The following is a 22837-nucleotide window of genomic DNA, read 5'->3' as shown; positions in this document are numbered from 1 at the left end:
AGAGGGGTCCACAGAGTAGGCGCTGACTCCTCCCCCTGTTTCCAGTAGGGTGCATCACCCCCACCTTTAGTTGTACTTAAGACAGTTGGAAATTTCTAATCCTCTGCCTGGTTGTACAGTGGAGAGAAGGGGACATGGGGACCTAACTGTCTTCATTTTTTAAATTTTTTGCTTTTTAGGGCCTCACTCTTGGCATATGGAGGTTCCCAGGCTAGGGGTCATAATTGAGCTACAGCCGCCGGCCTAGGCCACAGCCACAGCAACGCAGGATCCCAGCAGTGTCTTTGGTCTACACCACAGCTCACGGTAACGCCAGATCCTTAACCCACTGAGTGAGGCCAGGGATCGAACCCGCAACCTCATTATTACTAGTTGGATTCGTTTCCACTGCGCCTTGATGGGAACTCCCTTAACTGTCTTTATATCCAGTTCTCCTTCCTTTAGAGGTACTGCACCTAATCTCCTATGGCTACTCACTCCACGGGCAGAAATTTCACCTTTGTTTTGATTCTTTTGTTAGTTACCATTTATTTATCTGTTTTCTAGCTTCAAGAGTTTTGTTGCATTCCTAGTTTGCATCTTGTCTCCTCTCATTTTGTTTTTTTTCTCTTCTCATTTTGAATTGCCGTCATGCCTTTATCTTATATTTTTGTATCTGTATCCATCTCTCTCTAAACTCCTTTAATGCTGTTTTAGTACAGTTTTTAAGGGAGTAGGGTAAAAGGCATGTGCTGTGTGCTGTAGTTAATGGAAGTACCCAGTGTAGGCTCTGTTACAGATTGGGAAAAATTTTTTTCTCCTCCACACATTTGTGGGCTCTTTATATATTTTCTGATGGACAGTAATTTCCTTTAAAAATGTTTTAAAATGTTTTATTTGGGAGTTACTGTCGTGGTGCAGCAGATATGAATCCGACTAGTATCCACGAGGATTCGGGTTCGATCCCTGGCTCGCTCAATGGGTCGGTGGTCCAGCGTTGCCATGAGCTATGGTGTAGGTCGTAGAGGTGGCTTGGATCCTATGTTGCAGGTCGTAGAGGCGGCTCAGATCATATGTTGCTGTGGCTGTGGTGCAGGCCAGCAGCTGTAGTTCCGATTCCACCCGGGAACCTCCATATGCTGCAGGTGTGGCCCTAAAAAGCAAAAAAAAAAAAAGTTTTATTTTAATTTTCAAATATCTTTAGCATTGCAGATTTAATATCTGTTTCCATTAAGTAGAAAGCATGACCACCTACTGAAGAGTTTAAATGAGTCATTATTATTCTCATTGAGTTACTTATTCATTTTTTAAACATTTTAATTTTGAAATAATTGTCAATTGATTGGAATTTTCAAAAATAGCACAGAAATGTCCTGTGTGCCCAGTTTATCCCAGCGGTGACATCATCACATGACAGTGGCACAGTATCAAAATAAGAAATGGACACTGGTGTTATCTTCATTAATTTTTAACAGACATGTTTTACATTTCATATGGGCAAAAGGTTTACATTGCAAACACATGTTAAGACCTATACAAAACTCTTTTGTCTTTCAGCAATTTTTCCAGCTGGTCAAATTACGAAAGCTTGGACTTAGTGATAATGAAATTCAGCGGCTCCCTCCAGAAATAGCAAACTTCATGCAGCTGGTGGAACTTGACGTCTCCCGAAATGGTAAGAAAAAGAATTCCGCTTGAATCATCCATTTGTCTCTTCTGCTGCTGGGGGCACGTTTTGGTAAATATGGCAGGATAAATGTTCTCGGAGGTGCTTTTCCCTGATGGTTCTAGAAAAGCTATGCATACATTTGGGGATGAAATTAATGCCATTATTAAATGTCATCTTTCAGGTGTTTACCAAAAACGCACAACACAGTTTTTTAGGCAATAACTTTGCCAAAGAAGTTCAGTCTTATTCACAGTGGTGGAGAGTGGCCTGGGAAATCCCAAGGCCGCTCCCGTATCTTACTGAACATGGCATTGAGGGCCAGCAGTGTGGTCGTTTGTCCAGGTCCTGAGGGCTGTAAGGTGGTGGAAGGCGCCCTGGGGAAGGGTTAGCTTCTCCTGGCTGTGGCCCAGGTGCCTGACATGCTCTCGTGAGAATCTGTGTCTCTGCTGGGAACAGACTCGCTTGTCGTCCAGCCATTTCTGTCAGTTTAATTTAGTCTAATCAGGCCACTGGTAGATCCACGCCCTTGAATTTGTGTGGCATACTTGTGAGTTTATTTTGATTTCCAGATTTCACCGTAATGTTGCTTCCTTTTAATTGAACATCCTAACAGAGTATTTATGTCCTGTTTAACCTTTCACTTTTAAATGGGTACCCTGGTGTAACCTTGTGTTTTATAGCCCTTAGACCATTGCCTGAGCGGGCTGGTACCACGGCTTGTTAGAGCATGTTTGATTAATTGCTTTACGTGAAAGTGGCAGCTCCCGGGGTCCTGTCTTTGGTGATGGAATTCAGTTCTTGCAAGGACTCTGGTTTCATTTCCCGAGGCTAAGCCCAAGTGTACTCTATTGTTTATAAAAATGATAATCCTTTTCTTTCTCTCCTATTATACACCTGTTTGTGTTTTATTTTGCTTTCCTACCAAACACCTGGTAGGATCTTTCTCAATGACCCTGAGGTCTGGCTCTTTCAACCTGATGTCCTCCGGACAAATCAAGGCCTGGATACAGTATTTTTCTGTGAGTCATTTTTTTTAAAGGCAGCTATGATAATAAGTACTTGATTGAAAACATAGTGAAGAAATGATTTTACCTTTCACTCTTTAAATTGCTGTCACCTATCAGATCCCATAGGAAGCTGTCCATTAAAAAAAATTTTTTTTAAATGGCTGCGTATAGAAGTTAGCAGGTTAGGAGTTGACTCGGTGCTGCAGCTGAGGCCTATGTCACAACACCAGATCTGAGCCACATCTGTGACCTACGTTGTAGCTTGCACCAATGCCAGAACCTTAACCCACGGATCGCAGCTGGGGATCAAACCTACATCCTCACAGAGACAATGTTGAGTCCTTATCCCACTGAACCACGACAGGAATTCCTGGCAACTGTCTTTAGGCAAAGCCATATGATCTTAATATCAGGTCTACTTTTATTTTTCAGAAGAATTCTTACCTTGAAGGTACTGGAAAAAGTGAAAAAATTATCTTGAGAGACAGTGCCTAAATTGGCTGCCGGGGGACCCTGCTCAGCTTAGGTAAAAGGGGTTTGATTATAAGGATGATGGTGGAGCTGATTTTCTGAAAGCATTGCCCCAGAGCTCCCATCTGCACCATAGTGGGGCTTTCCTGGCCTCTCTCTTCTCTTCCCACTGACCTGCTGGACCTGGCCTGTCCAAACGGGGTTTGCTGTGGTCCCCCTCCATGCTCTTGTGGGCTTCTGGTTGCAGTTTCTAAATGAGGGCTGGTTGGCCCTACCCATCTTTTTAAGCCAACCCTGAGCCACAGCTCCAGGTCACTGGACCCCTTAAAAGTACTGGCTGCCCTGGGCCAGGGGCAGCAAGCAGTCCAGAGGCTGGCCCTGCCCTCAGCACAGAAGTCATTGATGGGCAGCTTCCCCAGCACCACAGAGGGCCCAGGGCAGGCCTCGGCGGCCAGCCTTGCCCCGAGGCTGTCCTGTGTCTCCGTTATCTAAGGCCTACGTGATGGAAACCGCTCTCTCTTGTCTTAGCGATGATCTCAGTCCTAAAGACCGCCTGGCTGTTAGCGCTGCAAGGGAGCAGTGACTTTGGAAAATGGTCCCTGCAATCCCTCCATTTGAAGAGACAAAACAGTTTGGAAGCTGGCTTTTAGGAAGGCAAAGGGGCAGGGATCCAGAAATATCACGAGAAAGAGGAAATGTAGCGACTTTAATTCTTTGGGCACAGAGAAAACACAGAGCCTGAAGGTCCTCATCCTGTTACCAACTCTGATGGGACGCGAGGCTCTGGGGGACCTTGGCATCGTCAGTGGCCAGTTTTACCGGCTCCCACGTCAGCTGTGTCTTTTCAGATCTTCAGAAGGAGAAAAAGGGCTGCTACGTGCCTCTTCCCACGTGTTCACGTGTTTCTTCCAGCCTGTGGATGAAGGGGGTGCGTGCTCCCTGAAGTCGTGTCGGGCACAGCATTTTCTCTCCCTGGGGTCGCTGCCCTCCCCTTTCCTTTTCAGCCTTGCCTTCTGAGATGGAGTTTTGTAAGGATCCTGCTAACTCCCCCTCCCCTCTTTAATCAGGTTTTTGTAGAAATGCTAAGGGGGAGCTAACTGCCCCTTTCCCCTATTGGTAGAGCCTGGTTCTGGCATGTGTGTGTAGTGGAGGGGGCTTGCTTTGTGGTTGTGAAAAAACCACACAGATGACTGAGCAGATCAAGGTCATGGTTTTACTATAACCAGCAGGAACATGGTTCTTGAGCTATTTCCAGGTCAGGCACAAATCCCTGTGTTCCCCCCCGCCGCCAATAAAATCACATTCATGTGAAGTTCCTAGGCAGCTGGAATAGGTAAGTCAGAGTTAGTGTCTGCAGCCTACGAGGCAGTGTGAGAGCCCCTGCTTTGTGTGGCCGCAGGCACGTGTAAGGGTTTGGGGCTGGTGTCCGGGGCCTGTGTAAGCCTGCAGCCTGCTCCATGATCAGAGGCTGTTCCTGTGAGTCCTGCCGGGTCCCTGGGTGGTAGGACCTTTGCTGGCTTCCTCAGTTCCTGGATTTTCCAGAGGGCACGGCTTGACAGTGAGAGAGGAAGGCAAGTGAGATGTCAGTGTCAGACCACTTGGGGCCTTTGGATCAGTGCTTGTGACTCTTGAATGCAACATGAAGTACTGTATGATTTTGTGAAAATGTAGATTCTGATGCATTAGGTCTGGGGTAGGTCTTGAGATTGTGCATTGCTGAGAAGCTCCCCAGAGGATGCTGAGTCAACACCCTGAGGAGTAAGATTTTGGGCGTCCTCACTCCCATGCTGGCCACTAATGTCCCTTTAGCAGTTTCCTGTGGTTTCGAGCACAGATTCACTGCCAACTCCTGGCAGCCCTGCGCTGTCCCACGTGGTGGGTGGGAAACCTCTAGGATATTCCTCGTGAAAGGGTGCAATGCTCGAGTCGCCGAAGTTCAAGTTGGCTTTGATTCCAGGAGTAAAAGCATCCTTTCCTGATGCTTCCTGGCTCAAGGGAGGGAGAGAAGACAAATTTCAGAGCTCCCTTTGTAGCTTAGTAGGTTAAGAACCCAACATGGTGTCCATGAGGATGCGGGGTTTGATCCCTGGCTTTGCTCAGTTGGGTTAAGGACCTGGCGTTGCCATGAGCTGCGGTGTAGGTCATGGATGTGGCTTGGATCCAGCATTGCTGTGGCTATGGTGTAGACCAGCAGCTCTAAGTTGACGCCTGGGCCCAAGACCTTTCATGTTTCATGGATGTGGCCGTAAAAAGAAAAAAAAGAAGAAAAGACACATTTCATGTTTCTCACCAGAAAAATCTGTAAATGAGGAGAGGAGAGGAATTTTCACAGGCTGATTTCCTGGGCCAGGAAGAACTGCCAAGACCTCTAAACCCTGACTTCTATGACTTTGTTTTCTGATAATTAAAGCACAAAGTCAAAGGGATTGTGTGTTGCATTAGAAAAGAGACGCGTGAGCCTGGGGAGGAGAAGGGCCATGCTGGCGGGTTAGATCAAGGCTCTAGATCTCTTCTTGGGATGAGCCCTGTGCGTCTGCTTTTGTCCCCAGACGGGCAGGCTGTGCTCTGGGTGGGGCCTGCACCTGTCACTCAGCACCCAGCAGCTTTTGGGGGCGGGGGCGAGGCGGTCAGGAGGGCGCATTGGGCCTTGCTGAGTAAAGGGGAAGGACAAGGCCTGCTTCTCTACAAACCCAGGAAGAGGCCAGGAGAGTGACCACCTTCTCATGCCCTAACGTGGTAGGTGATTATTTTTTTTAATCCGGCAAATAAGCTAAAGTATATAGGATAAAAGAAACGAGGTGTTTCCCTCTAGACTAAAGGATGGTTGGAGTTATGAAATTAGTTATCTGAGTATGTTTCTCTTTTTTATTGGAGTGATGTTGCTTTACAGTGCTGTGTTTAGGTGTACAATGAAGTGATTCAGTTATTTATATATATATGTATTTTTTTTTTTTTAGATTCCTTTCCCGTATAGGTTATTACAGAATATTGAGTAGAGTTCCTTGTGCTGTACAGTAGGTCCTTGTTGGCTGTCTCTTATATGTAATAGTATATACATGCTAATCCTCAACTCTGAATGTATTCCTCCCTTCTCCACATTTCCCCTTTGGTAATCGTAACTTTGTTTTTGGAATCTGTTTGAATATGTTAAGATGTTGTCTGGAAAAAGAGCATCCAGTCTTCAGCTTAAAGTCTGATGCCGTTTTCCGTGGTGAGATGCATCTGCTTTAATACCTGGACTTTATGTTTATTTTCCCTGCTCCCTGAGTCTTAACTATTTGAGGCAAATTCTCTCTGGATGTGTGAGAAGAAGTATTACTCCATAGGACTCTCTTGCTGTCTAAGAATCTGGCGCAGACTTTTTTTTTTTTTTTTTGATGCATCATGAATCCTGCCCAAAGGGTTAGTAATTTGAATTTTATAGTCTATGCTGTAATTTGACGTACATCACAGTACTATGTCATTATCCATTTAGTTCATTTTTTCCCCCCAAAGTGTAAGGCATATGCCACCAGCACTGCTAGAGATGATTTTAAGTGGTACTGCAGAACAGCTGTATTTAATATTGAATTGTAGTGAAGAAGTTATCCTTTTTCCTTTTTAAAAAAATGCATTTTACTTCCTTTGGATTGCTTTCTGTAAACACTATAATGCATTGCTATCTTCTTTTTTTTGTTTGTTTTTTGTCTTTTTGCCTTTTCTAGGACCACTCCCGCGGCATATGGAGGTTCCCAGGCTAGGGGTCTAATCAGAGCTGTAGCTGCTGGCCTACACCAGAGCTGCGGAAATGCCAGATCCAAGCCACATCTGCGACCTACACCACAGCTCACAGCAACACTAGATCCTCAACCCACTGAGCGAGGCCAGGGATCGAACCCATAACCTCATGGTTCCAGTGCATTTCCACTGCACCACGATGGGAACTCCCTGCATTGCTATCTTCTATAACTGATAATGGTAATAGCTTTCTATTCATGTTCGTGATTTAAAAATAAACCCTAGCCAAATTAAAAAAAAATTGACTTAGAAGGAGCTAAATAGTAGAGAATGTAGGTGTTCTGTTAGTATGGCAAAAATTGTGCAGGTGGAACAGGGATGGACGAAGTTAAGGAAATGCTGACTAGAATTAGCATACTATGCCAGAGAAGTCATAAGTTTATTTCTCATGGGGCAAATAATATTGCATGCAGAAAAAACCCGACCAGAGATGGCACATGCTGGAGAATGACTTTGCAAACCTGAACTAACAAGAGACTAAAAGAAGTTTTAGTCTACCCTGTCACTGGCGCTGGGACAGCACTGCAGAGTGAGCAGATGGACGGCTTATCCACCAGCAGGATCATCGTCCCATAAAGGCTAGACCTTGATTAAATGCTTGGGTTTGTTGTCCTCTGTCCAACCACAAGATGCTGATGAATGTCTGTGGTCTGTGGCTATGGGTTTGTTGAATGAAATCTAAAACCAATTTTGAAGCCCGCTGCAATGACCTGGTATAACATCATCTACTTCTGCGTGTGCCCTGGAAGAAAGCTCTTTCTGGCAAGGAATCCAGGGTGCCTCGAAGGTCTCCTACCTGATTATGAACAGGTAGGCTTTTCGAGGGTCATAATTGCATACACCCACAGCGGAAGGGTGGCAGAAGCCAGTTTTCACCCATGTAGACTTCAGACTTGCCACAATCAGGCCATTGTTCCCTCTTCTCTCTGCCTAATTTGGGCCTAGATGTGCTGCTCTGCTTGGCTCGCTGCTCCAGTGCTCGACTTAATCCATGTTATTAGCAGGTGAGTTTCTTTGTCACAGTCACTGTTACAGAGGTGCAGGAGTCCCCCCTCCCAGGGGAAGCCCCTGGGTGCCATTCTGCCTTGTGGATGGAGAGCCGGACTGTCCCACCCCCAGACCTTGCCTTGTTGCCTTTACTGGTACTGCCACTTTTCTCCGCTCATGAACGCTGCCTCGGTCTTGTCTTTTCACTTTGTCTTTTGTGAGCAAGAAGGATTCGGAATAGAAAAAAATATAATTTGCCTTCTAGTCCCATTTTAATTCCAGGTAACAACTAATTATTTTGAAAGTGGAGGTGGAAAGAAATTGGGCTTCTGTGGTGTTTTCTAATCACCTTTCCATGCTACAGACAAGTTTTTGTTTTGTTTTGTTTTGTTTGGTTTGGTTTTTTTAATGTGGGAACCTTGTACATACGTGAGGATGTAGTAGAGAAATCAGTGCAAACCCTGGAAAAGTGGGGAAAAACTTTCCCAGCCAATGATCCTTCTTCCTTTTTTTTGTCCTAGCAAGAAACATCAATGATATTTTATTAAATAAGCCTGAAAAATCTATCCCAGATTAGTGGTGTAAATTGTTAAATCCAAAGGGAGATTTGGACAACAATGCCTTTGCTCAGAACGGTTTTGGGATCCTTTCAGAATTTGTTGTTTTGCGGATCCTCAGACCAGTGGTTTCACATTTGAGAGTGGATCGGTTTTCAAACACAGCCAAACATTACACAATGCTAACTTAGGTAAATAAACCAGGATGGTGACAGTCCGATGTCACTCCAGCTCTGTCTCAGATGGCAATTTCAAAAGAGTGCAAAAGAGTCAGCGGTTGTTACTCTTTATGAATTCACATGGTGGTTTTCCTCTTATCGGGAACATTGCGACTGTGATGAAAAAGTGGTAGGTCTAGGTAACTTCCTCTCTCTCGCTCTCTTTCTCTTTTAATTAGCCGGTTTGTAATAAAGATGGTGCCTCCGAGTTTGAGCGCTACACCTCTGGATGTATTTTTGGGTCAGTGCTTCCTTCAGTCAGTCCTGGGCTCTCTCAGTGCTTCTTTATGTTCAGTAGCTCCTCATCCCCCTCCCTAGTCACTCAGTTCTTACCTGCTGTGCTGGGTGCTGAATTTTCCAAAACAGTGTTGGATTTACCCAGAATGGGCTAAATTGAAGACAGTGAAAACAATTGTAGTGGTTTCTCCTGAAATAAAATAAGACCCTGGGCACACAACCAGAGGAAATGAATACGAAAAGATATATGCTCCCCAGTGTTCATAGCAGCACTGTTGACAATAGCCAAGACATGGAAGCACCCTAAGTGTCCATCAGCAGATGAATGAAAAAGAATATGTGTGATATCTGTCTGTGTCTGTCTGTCTATCTATCTATCTATCTATCTATCGATACACACACACACACACACAGGAATATTACTCAGCCATGAAAGAGAATGAAAGAATGCCATTTTTTGCAACATGAATGGATTAGAAATTATCAGACTAAGTCAATCAGAAAGAGAAAGAGAAATACCATATGATATCACTTACATGTGGAATCTAAAATAGGACACAAAGTGAACTTACTATGAAACAGAAACAGACTCACTGACATAGAGAATAGACTTGTGGTTGTCAAGGGAGGGTTGGGGTGGGATGCACTGGGAGTTTGGGATTAACAAATGCAAACTATTATATATATGTAATGGGTAACCAGTAAGGTCCTACTGTTATAGCACAGGGAACTATATTCAATATCCTGTGATAAACCATAATGGAAAAGAATACAAAAAAGAATGTCTGTATATCACTTTGCTCTCCATCAGAAATTAATGCAACATTGTAAATCACCTATACTTCAATAAAATAAATTAAAAAAAAAAAAAAACCAACCTGGGTTTTCTGCTCACTTTTTAGGCACTTTTTGTTGGTATCAAGTTGACAGTTTCCAGCTGTAAAGGTGGTTGAGCATGAGCGGCTGTGGTGCTTCAGTTTTGATTTTGAGGGCACCTGTTTTGTCTCATGACTTGGGCTTGAGCCAAGAGCTGCTGAGCCTCTAGGCAGCTGTGGGCTGGATGGCGTCTCTTCATAAAGATGGTGACCGCATTGTGCTGCCGTGACTGCAAATTGTGCTCTGCGCTTGTTCAGCCAGAAAGGACATGTCTTCGAAAAGGATGAGGAAGCTCGGATGAAAGAGAGAATGAGGAGCAGGACTGAGAACCAAAACCAGAGGATTATATATAGAAATGATATGGTTTTTAGATTAAATTGGCTTTGTAAGTATTCAGTATATCCTCCATCCGGCATACCAGTTCAAAGCTAAGTGTTTCTTTTTTTTTTTTTTTTTTTGCTTTTTAGGGCCACACCTGTGACATGTGGAAGTTCCCAGACTAGGGTTTGATTCAGAGCCACAGCTGCCAGCCTGCACCACAGCCACAGCAACGCAGGATCCAAGCTGCATCTGTGACTCACACCACCCCTCAAGGCAACGCTGGATCCCCAACTCACTGAGCAAGGCTGGGGATTGAACCTGTATCCTCATGGACACCAGTCAGATTTGTTTTCGCTGCACCACAGTGGGAACTCCAAGTTCTGATTCTTAAATCTTTGCAGTTTGAAAAATCCTTGGATCTAGGCCTTTTTAAGGATGCTTATGATTATCAACTACAGCCCATAATTACTACTTTTTATTCAAGCAGGCCTGATGACTTTCTGTGTTTGCATAAGGCACTTTGCTGAATTCTTCTACCCCTTGAGGAGGTAAATCTACAGGCACAACAGACATATGTAAGGAGTTTAACATTAATGGCTGATACTGTTATAAATAAAGTGCTTGGGGCTTGCAGAGATGTATCAGTTACAGTGTCACTGATCTGAAAGACACTCGAGGGAGTAATGGGGACTTTGGGTTTCCGGTTGAAATCGGGCTGTCTTTAACAATTCTCATACCTCACTTGCCATTTCGGAAGGTGTTCATGAGTGGATTCTTCAGCTGGAGTTCTCCTTGTTTGTTGGAAAGTTTTTCAAATATTTCTAATAAATGTTCAGAGTCAGTAATATCATTCAGAATGCCCATATCTCAGTGCAGTGCTTGTCTGTTAGATATTCACTGAAAATTTTAAGATTCATCAACAATCAGAGGAGAGATGCCTCATGTGTATAGCAAGAACTAAAGCTGTCTGAGTTGTCCTGGGATTCTTTCTCTTTATTGTACAGCTGACCACAACTGTGTTGTGAAGGATTTGCCTTGACAGATGAACTCCTCAACTCTGTGCATTAATCAAGGCAGACTGTTGATAAAGAAAAAAATGCCAACATTTCAAGGACTCAACACAATGAGAAACTTCATTGCTGATCAGCTGAGCGTCGTGTGTGTGTGTGTGTGTGTGTGTGTGTGAGAGAGAGAGAGAGAGAGAGAGAGATGTTGGGGGGGTGTGGGGAGGGGAGTGAGAGGCTCCGCTCTGTAAAGGCAGGAATTTAAGCTTCTTCCTTCCACTGGTGGCCACCGAGGTCCTCACTGGGGGGAGGTGGGAAAGAGGGTTTGTGCTTGGGTGATTTTTACGGGCCATGTTGAGAAGTGGCCTGCCTCATCTCCATCCATGTTCTGTTGGTCAGTGTTCTGTCCCCCTTTTCACCGAAAGGAGCTGGGAGGTGTAGTTAGTTATTTATACAAGAGGAAGAGAAGCTTGGTAAGGCCCCAGCAGCACAAGCTTCCACAACTGGCAGTTAATTGAATCCAGGAACTATATGATTTCATGTGACCACACACAGGCCTAGAAAACACACACACACACACACACACACGCATGATTCTGTTGCACTGTCACAACCTTCCAGCAAATGACCCATTTAAAGAAAATTCAGATGAGTGCCCCCAGAGAGGAAGGGCATCCTTCCTTCCCACATGTGCACAAAAATGTATGAAGCCAGACATGGGTTGACATGATGGATGGCCACCCATTTGCCTAATGGTTAGCCTAAAACCTGTACAAGTATGCATGATGCTTTTTAATTTGAATCTTTAGAAACTGGTTTAAAGTCTATTTTGAAAATGAGATGTATATGTATGAGGAATGTTTGAAGCACTTGCTCGAGGCAGTATAGGATCCTGAAAGGTTTTTAAGACAAGGGTCAGGTCTTGGACAAGCTTCTTCCCCCTTTATGCTTTAGTTCCTTCATCTGTGAAATAGTGTTATGACTCTCAAAAGAAGCTGTGGGCGTGTAAAGGGCTTAAAACAGTGCCTTGTACAAGGACCCACAGGGTTAGCTGCTGGCATTAACCCCACCATCGTCCTTTGTTTTGGGTCATGAAGATCTGCACTAGGATGGTGAGAATAAGAAGGCAGTGCAGGGGTGAGGACATGAGCAGGTTTGACAGCTAGAGGGACCCAGGTGAGGGAGGTTTCTCTCTGCAGTGATGTAGAGATATTGGGTATGTTACGCTAGGCATTGTCCTGTTTCATCCTTGTCTTAATCCATACCTTCATCTTCAGAGTTGGGTAGAAGCATCTCAGGATGACTGATGAGGAAACAGGCTTGAGGAAGTCGCAATGTGTCTCCAAGGTGTGTTTCTAGTTAGTGGTGGAGCCTAAATAGGAAACCCAGAGGAGAGGCACTTTTCATTATTTGGGGAACATATGGAGCACGATAAAGGTAGGGCTGATGGTTTTAGTCTGTTTTGAGAGAAAGAAGGTAGACAGTATTATTATGACTAAGTCCTCTGAATTGGGAGATGAGAACAGGAAAGAGTCCCGAGCTATTGAAGCTCATAAAATTCTACCTAGCGAATGAATTCAACCACCCGTAGAATAGTCCACCCTTTTGTGGCTGAAAATGAAATATCATCTAATGAGAGTAGGGCTTTCTTAGGAAGCTCTCACATAACCCCTCTAAGGTCACTGTTGTCTTGGCAGAAGATCAGGCTATTGCTGACACTGAACCCAAGTTCACTCTCCTCGCCTCACGACAGGCCAATAAATTCGGAGGTGAGTCGTTGTCGGACAAGGACTAATGACTCTAATCGGGAAGCTTGCACCCCGAGAAGAGGGCACGCTAGTGTCTCAGACAACCATCCCGCCTCAGTCCGGATTCAGGCTCCTTTGATGCTGAGAAAGGGGAGGGAGAGGGGCCAGCGGTCACTCACTCACTGTCACGTGCTTGGGGGAGGGGCTCATCACAACCTGACCAGCAGCTGAGCAGGACCACTAACGGCCCCCCACCAACGACTGCTCGCTTGCATTGCTAGAAGTGTGGCACGAGGGAAGACAAAAAGGACGACCGTGTTTGTCACATATACAGGGTTTTACCTTTGAAAGGAAGTTAAGAGGGCGTAAGTGTCCCAGGTCCCTCAGCAGCAGGTGTGGGCCTCTCCCTTGGAGAGCCTTTGTCGTCTCTGATTGCCAGTGGCTAAGGTCTCCCAGGTTCTTTTCTCAGAGTGTGACTGTTCACCAAGCTCTGTGATGGGGCATTTTATTCTCTCTGGGTGCTGGAGAGAGGTGATAGGCTGGCAGGTTGACCTCGGTACTGTCTCCACTGGCAGGCATATTGCTCCCTTGGTCCCATGGAATTTTCTTAGCGGGGCACGCATTTTCACAGCCTTCTCTTCTCTGCACAAACTGTCACTGACCTGGCAATGGGGTGACCCCCGCCTCCTTCCAGCTGCCTGTTAACCTGCTGAAGTCTGTCTCACTCATGGGGTACACACAGGGCTCTGCCTGGACTAGCCAGCTGGGTTGCCTTTGGAAAATTCTCCAACATAGAGTAGTCCCGATTTAGCTGGTTCCCTCTTTTTCTTTTTTGTCGTGGTAAAGCAAATTACAGTTGACTTATCCCTGGAGGAGTCCAGGAAGGTTAGAGCAAGGTAGTGTTAGGAGCACTTCTTTTCTAGCTTTCTTTCTTTTTTTTTTTTTGTCTTTTGTCTCTTGTCTTTTTTAGGGCTGTACCCACAGCATATGGAGGTTCCGAGGCTAGGGGTCTAATCAGAGCTGTAGCTGCTGGCCTACACTAGAGCTGCAGAAACACCAGATCCGAGCCACATCTGCAATCTGCACCACAGCTCGCAGCAACACCGGATCCCTAACCCACTGAGCAAGGCCAGGGATGGAACCTGCAACCTCATGGTTCCTAGTCGGATTTGTTTCCGCTGCACCACAACAGGAACTCCCCAGCTTGTTTTTTAAAACACAAGTTGATTATTGGAGAATTAATAATAAGGAAATATCATTGAAAAACCAAGAGAACTGTGTGAATCTTTATCACCAGAATATTTATTAAGGGCTTACTGTGTGTAAGCTCTGAGGCCAGGTAAGCACTTCATATGTATTATCGCCTTTCATTCTCCAGCCACCCCCAGGAGGTGAGCTTGCATCTCCTCTTTTAACAGATGAAAAAACCCGAGTCTCAAGTTGAAAAACCCTGACTTTGTTTGCAGGGCCAGTGAGTAGTGAGTGGATCCAGGTTTGTTAGACTACAGTTCTGTCTCCCCAGTGTAAAAATGTTATATCTTTTTTTTCTTTTCTCTTTTCCTTGTCTTTTTCAGGCCGCACCTGTGACATATGGGCGTTCCTAGGCTAGGGGTTGACTCTGAGCTGAAGCTGCCAGCCTATACCATAGCCATGGCAACACCAGATCCTTAACCCACTGAGCGAGGCCAGGGATCAAATCCGCATCCACAGAGAGGCAATGTTGGGTCCTTAACTGGCTGATCCACTCTGGGGACTCCTAAAAATGTTATATGTTACTACCCAGAAATAGTCAGCATTACCGTATTTTATTGACCTTTTACCTCTTCATTACCTGGTTCACAAAATTGGGACTATGCAGCACGTAGGTATTCCTGTCTTGCTTTTATTCACTTTGTGTCGGTTTGTGGACATTTTCTGTACCATTATTGTTAAACCTTTAAATGTTTTAAACACCTAATTGCTTTTACCCATGACTCTTGCCTTTTCGTCTTTCTGAAGAAAATATGAGCTGATCTGTATCTTTAATACCAGCAGGAAACTATGGGTTTCAAAGTTAGGGTTGATGTAGGATAGATAACCAACCAGACAGGGAAATTTCCAGAGGATATTGTAAGTTAAAGCCAACCCGACAGAGTGAGGAAAGAGGTGAGTAAGCAGTTTAGAAGTCTCTACCTGATTTTGAATTCCTGTGTTGAAATAAGCCAGAGAAGCACAGTTAGCCCCTGGGGCCATGGGGCTGCAGAGGCGCACAGGGAAGGAATGTGGGCATCAATGCTCAGCCGGCTTTTAAGGTTCTGTATTTCGTTTGTGAAGGCGCTTGCTGAAAGTGCCATCACACATTGAGTCGATGTCCCGAAGTATTTAACTTTGCCGTTCAGCCTCTGTCTGATGGTGTTGCAGGATGTGAAAGGAGAGGCCTTCTCCCTTCAGTGGGGTGGATGGGGGCTGGGTCAAGATGGACCAGGGGGTCTGAGCAAGGGAGACAGACAGGGGAGGGCCAAGTGCCAGTAACACGATATGCATCCTGGGGGTGGATGGGGGGCCCCAAGAAACACCAGTGAGGTGGGGGGTGGAGTGGACAGAGACCTTGTGGCTGGGGCCTACAAAGTCAGGGAGGCACCAGGCACCCTGTGAGCTGAGTGGGTCATAGGTGTTCCTCCCCCATCTGGCTGGACCTTCACATCTACGTCCCTGTGTTGGCTTTTGTCATGGACTGCTCGGCCTTTAGGTTTGACCCGGTGGAGCCTGGCAGAGAGGTCTCTGTGTGCCTCACTGGCTTTTCCTGAGCAGATGTTCGGGCTTCTGGAGCCCTGCCCTGCTGCCAGGCGAAGTTATTCTTCTTTCTAAAATCCCTGTTGGCTGTGCTGGCAACTGTTCTGACCTTCCTCCAGGAAGAGGGAAACTCATATAAGTGTTCTAAATCGAGGCAGCAGGTTTCACTGTGAAGGTGCAATGAAGCACTGGTGAGGTCTTGGCTAGAGCATGTGCTTTGCTGAGATAAAGGGACACGTTCTAGGATGAATCTCATTCCCTTCTTAAACATGTCACCAGCACCAGGGGTTTGAGTTCTGTGCTAGGAGCTAGCGGTAGCAAGTCAGATTAGTGGTGGTTCTCAGGGGATTCCGGGGATGGGGGTGGAAGGACCAGGTCCGTCTGTGACCACAGGTGTCAGAGGTGTTCTTGCGGGAGTGCGGGGTGGGGTCCCTGTCGTTCCTGGGGAAGCGAGGAATATCAAGGAGACGCCCTGGGAAAGATGACATTTACTCAAGTTCCGAGGAACACGTCCCAGGTGGAGACAAAGACATGCAGGAAGGACGTTTCTGGGCAGGTGACATAACGTGGTGTGCGTGTCTCATGGTTTGAAATTTGGAAAGTGCAAGATATTACTGTAGTGCCGGCTGGAGAGAGAGGGGCATGGCTCTGGGATCATGAAGGTCCGTGGGCTCAGCCAGGGAGTGTTCTCATGAAAACCTGGGGCGAGGAGGCGCTATGCAAGGGTCCCCAGCAGGGGAGGGACTCCCACACCCCCCAGCCCTAGCAGGGAGTGTGGGGTTATCTGGGGACCACCTGGGAGCAAGAGGCTGGGCATCCACATGGGGCATGGATAGAATGGAGTGGGAGTGGGAGCTAGAAGGGAGATGCTGGACCAGACATGAGAGTGACAGGTGGGAGATGTGTAGGGTGTGGAGGGGGAGGGCGAGGGAGAGGGCTAGGTCTGGGATAGCCCCCCCATTCCCACTGCAGAGAGACGGGAGACACTGAAGAGAGGGTCAGATCTGAGGGGCAAAGGTGAGTTTATTCGTGGGCACATGGAGGGAGCTGCCCTTGGAAGATCTGAATGGGGATGTTCGGTTGGCAGCTGTGTATAAGGGTCTGAGGCTCCGGGGGGATGGAGGTGTGGGAGTCTTCCAAGGACAGGTGATGGTTGAGGCTGCAGAACGAAGGGCACAGGCACTAGCCAAATGTCACTGTTGAAGGGAGAGCAGAGGAGAGTCCTGAGAAGGAACAGCGGGAGGGTTTGTCAGTGGTGCTGACTGTAGAAAAGCCCAGTGGGAGAGTGGCTGTCGTGTCAGCATGTGGGACATCCTGGAGGACTGACCTCATGGGCTGGAGCACATGCCTGCAGTTTAATGGATAGAGGCATTGTCACTGATGGAACGGTCCAGGCACAGGCTGTGGGAAGGCAGGACCTTGGGGAGCACAGTCATGAAAGATCTGATGAAAAGGAGCTCGTGAAAGAGATTGGGAACGAACCCGGAGAGAACTGGGAGCAGTACACACCCCGGGAGGCACATCCGGGAAGGCTGCCTGGAAAATGGTGCGGGGTGATCAGTAGGCGGAGGCTGAAAAGTTTCCATCGGATTTGTCATCCGGGAGGTCACCTGTGATTGCAGAAGCGATGTCAGAGTGGCTTACAGCCCTGGGGCTTGTTTTGTGCATTTCCCTGGCCTCTCTTTGCGAGATCAGAGGAATGCTTGAAAAACACCAGCCGCCCCCAATTCCTGGAGGAAGCAGCCGCGATCACAGTTTCCTGTGGGATCTGCCAGTTCTAAGGGAGGGACATGAGGTGATGTGTGTCTTGGGCAGCTAACCATGATATAATTAATGGAAGAATTTCACAACTCAGGTCATAAGGTGTCTATGTTTGATCAGTGTCTAGCATGGGAATGAGCCATCCCAGCAACCCCAGCAGGCAAAAGGTGGGAGAAGCTAGTTACCAGTATCTTTTTCTCTGGAGTCTGGTCATTAACTGCGGTTGGGAAGAGAGTGGACTCTGGGCATTTTAAGCCTAGGTGTTTCATGTTAAGGGTTGAGAAACACAGACATCCATCCCTTCTTCTAAGGCACTTTAATAATTGCACTTACCCATTGTGTCTCCAAATTTATTTCACCTTGAGACTTTTTTTTTTTTAAATTATGAAAGCAGTATATGGTTCATTATAAAAAGTCAACGGGGGAGAAATAAGTTTAGGTCATCAACCTGCTCTTCCAACATCCAGACTCTCCTTGTCCTGCTGAGGTTGCTGGTCCTGGGTGTCCAACTACACTGGGCTTCATTTTTTGATACTTCTCTTCCCCACTGGCTTGTGAGATCCCCATGGACAAAGAGCGTGCCTCTCCGCCACACCTTGGCCTCCTTACCTTCTGCTCCATAGCCCAGCATAAGTCACCAGGATCCATTAAGTATTATTGCATAAATGAACATGAATGAGTGGGATGATCTCTTAGGCTTTGCCCTTGGGGCTGTTGATTCCATTTTAACTTTGGAGAGAAACTGGATATGCAAGAAGAACCCCCTGTTCTTGTCACTTTTTGTTTGCAGGAGCACTTATTGAATGGATGGCGCTGTGTAACAAGGTACAGGGTCTGCAGCTCTTATAATAAGCCTTCAGGGCAGATTTCTTGAATTATAGGAATTAAAGCTAACCAATCCAGAAACTGATAGAGGATTGGTAAAGAATCAATCAGATATGAGACGCTTAACCACTCCCATGGTGTTAATAGGTGTGATCTTTATAATGCATTTTCTGTCCCACATTACGAGTTCCCATTGTGGCTCAGCGGTAATGAACCTGATTAGTATCCATGAGGATGTGGGTTCGATCCCTGGCCTTGCTCAGTAGGTTAAGGATTTGGCATTGCTGTAGCTGTGGCGTTGGCCAGCACCTGTAGCTCCGATTTGACCCCTAGCAGCAGCAGTATATCAGAACTTCTGCATCAAGTTCAGAGTCTAGAAACTTTGTGCTTACACATCAGGAGCTGGGAGGTGATCACAGAGCAGAAGGAAGAAGCCTGTCCAAACGATGACAGGCTACCTTCTATCCCCAGAGGCCTTCAAACCATGTGGGCGAAACCATATTTGTAGGTTTAAAAGGGAGGTTGGTGGAGTTCCCATTGTGGCTCAGTGGGTTAAGAACCTGACTAGTATCTGTGAGGATGTGGATTTGATCCTGGCCTCACTCAGCGGGTTAAGGATCCTGTGTTGCTACAAGCTGTGGCGTAGATGTCAGATGCTGTTTGGGTCTGGCGTTGCTGTGACTGTGGCAAAGGCTGGTACCTGCAGCTCCGATTAGACCCCTAACCCGAGAACTTCTATATGCCACAGTTGTGGCCTTAAAAGAAGAAGAAGAAGAAGAAAAAAAAAAAAAACAAAAAACGAAGGATGGAGAAAAAGATGACAAAGTCCGGCAAATCAGAAAGGCCCCAGAAAAAGGGGATTTCAGGTATGATGGGAGCAAGAATTCTTTCTACCTGGAAATCTAGATTTTGGGTTTTGGTCTTCCTTCCCTCACTTGGGTGAAAGCAGCCTTTTTCTAGATGGACTCTGGGGCCGTCTACCTTAGAATCTTCATTAAAACTGAATATTCCTACCTTTCCCAAGGACTGTGCAATCAGAATTGTCAGAGCAGGAGCCTCGGAGTCTGTATTTTAATCTCCAGGGAAACTCATGTACGTTAAGTTGCAGCTGGAGCCACTCATCGAAGAACCTAACAGAACCTAAACTGTTCGCAATGGGGTCAGGACCCTCACGCCAAAAGGGTATCTTTATGGTCTGACTTTTCTTGCCATGGACTAAAATCCGTGAACTAATGGCTTCAGTACAGAAAGTGATTCTTGCCAAGTTCAAAATTCAAGTTTGCAATAATCCAAATGACCCCCTCAGCAGAAGCAAACATTTCACCTTCTCTCTGCCTTTTTGCCCTAAACTCAGATGGGAGCAGGGGGGGGTGGGGGTGGGCATGAGGATTGGTTTAGAACGTGGATGTAGATCCAAACTTAGGATAACATGCCATCTTAAGAGTGAGATTCAGCTGAAACACAATGTATTTTATACTGGTTCCCACTCTGGGAATTCTCTGTAATTCATAGAGACAGCATTGGTTCTGCCAGATTTCCTCAAAACGTCAAGTTACAAGAAATCCTCATTGTAATTCCAAGAAAGAACTCCAGAACATTCATCCAGCAGCAATGCCAGAAGGATATATATTCGGCCCCCTGTCAAGACTAATACTTTAAGGGGGTAATACCAATTTTAATGTATATGTTCTGATGTGTTTCTTTTTAAGAAATTAAATGCATTATTAATGCCATACTTTTGTCTGTCACTTGACAGCTTGTAATATTTAAGCCCTTAAGCTCTTCTTCTATTGTAATTTTTTGAACAATGTAAGCATGTTTTTGAGCCCTTTATTAGAATACTTTTGCGCTCTGTTTTCTGATTTAACCTCTTTTTTTTTAGGGTTACTTCTGAAAAAGAGTACTTGTATAAATTTCTCAAAAATGTATATTACCTAAAAATGGGAAGGAGGCCATTAAATCAGATTCAAACCGACCCCCTTTCCATCTTCTCCCCTGTCTCTCCTCCACTGCTTTCCCCATCGTCTGCTGGAAAACAATACCGCTTTATTTTGCCTCCCATGGAGGGAGTCCGAGAAAGCCCACAGTGCAGGCAGCGCTTCCGTCCAAGAGCAGAAATAGCTTGATTCTGGAGGTGTGTGGTGGACGGGGGCCGAGAATAATTGTCAGGTCCCAATACAGCCAGGGCCTCATCCACAGTGGTCTCTAACCTGGCTGCATCTTAGATTCACTGAGGTCATTTTTATTTTATTCTTTAAATAGAAGTATAATTGATTTACAGTGTGTTAGTTTCAGGTGTACAGCAAAGTGGTTCAGAAAATATATATTTTTTTGTGTTGTGCTGCACCACAATGGGAACTCCTGATGATCTGTTTTATGTGTAAGAGTATGCATATGTTAATCCCAACCTCCTAATTTATGTGTGTGTGTGTGTGTGTGTGTGTGTATTCTTTTTCAGATTCTTTTCCATTACAGGTTATTACAGAATATTGAGTAGAGTTTCCTGTGCTGTGCAGTAGGTCCTTTTTGATCATCTATTTTATTTTATTTATTTATTTATTTTGCTTTTTAGGGCCACACCAGCCGCATATGAAGGTTCCCAGGCTAGGGGTCGAATCTGAGCTACAGCTGCTGGTCTACACCACAGCTGCAACAATGTGGGATCTAAGCCACATCTGCAACCTACAGCACAGCTTGTGGCAACGCCGGATCCTTAACCCACTGAGTGAGGCCAGGGATCAGACTCACAACCTCATGGTTGCTAGTCGGATTCGTTTCTGCTGCACCACAGCGGGAACTCCTGGTGATCTGTTTTATGTGTAAGAGTGCATGTGTTAATCCCATCCTCCTGATTTATCCGTCCCCCACCATTTTCCCCTTTGGTAACCATAAGTTTGTTTTCTGTGTCTGTGGGTCTGTTTCTGTTTTTGTTGTTGTTGTTTGGTGTGCCCGTGGCATGCGGAAGTTCCCAGGGCAGGGATTGAACCGACGCCACAGCAGTGATCAGAGCCACAGTAATGACAATGCCAGATCTTTAACTTGCTGCACCACCAGGGAAGTCCTTGTTTCTATTCTGTAAATAAGTTCATTTGTATCTCTTTTTTTTAGACTTAACATATGAGTGATATCATATAATATTTGGAATTTCGGGCCGTGATGGCCCCAGGTGATTCTGATAGGCATTTGGGGCTGAGACCCAATTAGGTTACATACCTCCGTGTTTCTCTGGGGTCTTAAGGCCACTTTAATCTGTGTCTCCAGGAGAGCTGGATTAAAACACAGAGTCCTTCTCCAGACTCCAGGCCCTGTGAGTCCATTGCTCGGAGTGGGCCGAGCCCTTTCACTCATCAGGTGAGCGCGCTGAGTGATTCCTCTGTTTGGTGCAGTTTGGGAACTCCCAGCGTCTGGGATGCTCAGTGGCTTCGTTGGCCCTGGTTAGGGATGTGCCTGTGAAAAGGCTGGTGGGAACGGTGGAGCATCCATGTCCTGGAGAGTTTACCTGGGCCAGGGGACATCTCCCTGGGCCTGGAGTCTGGAGGGTGCATTGTCCTCTCCTGGCCCCGGGCGCTGTCCTCTCTTCTGTGTGTTACCCAGAGCGTGCTTTTAGGAGTCCGAATGACTCATCCTGTGGCCTGTCAGTTGGCAAAAATGTGTGTGGCGTGGTGGGGAATAGTAGTGAGAGGATGTTTATCCCAGCTGACAATCACGGAGTCTAACTGGAATGGTGAAGTGCATTTATGAAGGTAACGCAAGCAGCCCAGGGTCAGCCCCAGAATCCACGGTGGGGCGGGGGTACCCTGACTCCAGGTGCTTATTCCTAGTTCAGGGCAGGGAAAGGGTCTGTGGTCTTATAAGGTGCAGGGGACTTGGGGGAAAGCTGAAGCCTTCATTTCAGTTTTATTTTAGGCCATGCCCGTGGTGTGCGGAAATTCCCGGGCTAGGAACCAAACCCATGCCACAGCAGTGACAATGCCAGATCCTTAACTACTAGGCCTCCAGGGAACTCCAGCCTTCATTTCTGGATCAAAACATTCTGGAATCCATTGGAAGACTTCATTTTCTTAGAGGATTTTGGTGCACACATACCGGTAATTGTGATTTTGTCCATATTAGTGGGAGTAATTAAAATGAGCTGTGATTTTGCATGAATGCGGAGGTAGTGCGTGAATACAAATACTGGTTTTTAGTTTGTGGTGTTTAGTCACTGTCATCTTGAGGTTTAAGTAGAGATTATGCAGAATCCCATATATTTTATTTTGGGGGGAGGGCAAGTAAAAAGGACTCTAAACTCCACTTTTCCACCCCACTTCTCATTCTGTATGAAGCCTAACATTCACTATTCCGTAATTCTTTCTTACCCTTTGGTTAATTTTTTTTTTTTTTTCAAAACAGGAGATCTTGTATTTCAGGACATATTTGTGTTTATTTAGCCAACTCTGCTGGGGAGGAAACGCTGAGGCATAAAGGTTATTTTTGTAATTGTGGCTGGAATTAGGTGAAAACCCTCTAGGCTGGGAAAGTTTTTTTCCCGGCACAAATTCCCAAGACTTAAAACTTTGACAAAGGGTCCCTGTCCTGCCTTCCCCCTTCACCACGCAGAGGCCACATTGTCCCTTCTGCTCCATGGT

The 22837-nt window shown here is 46.0% G+C and overlaps 1 protein-coding gene across 1 annotated transcript in view; it reads left to right on the top strand.

Annotated features, from left to right (window-relative positions):
* LRRC1 (leucine rich repeat containing 1) overlaps window positions 1-22837 on the top strand; it is a 128263-nt gene that overhangs the window by 47621 nt on the left and 57805 nt on the right. The window contains exon 2 of the mRNA XM_047794641.1: window positions 1537-1654. Coding sequence (XP_047650597.1) covers window positions 1537-1654 — 118 coding nt within the window. The remainder of the gene's footprint in view (window positions 1-1536; window positions 1655-22837) is intronic.

Source organism: Phacochoerus africanus, chromosome 9 (genome assembly GCF_016906955.1).
Source record: "Phacochoerus africanus isolate WHEZ1 chromosome 9, ROS_Pafr_v1, whole genome shotgun sequence".
NCBI classification, from domain to species: domain Eukaryota; kingdom Metazoa; phylum Chordata; class Mammalia; order Artiodactyla; family Suidae; genus Phacochoerus; species Phacochoerus africanus.
This window is presented reverse-complemented; position numbering and strand designations above follow the sequence as displayed.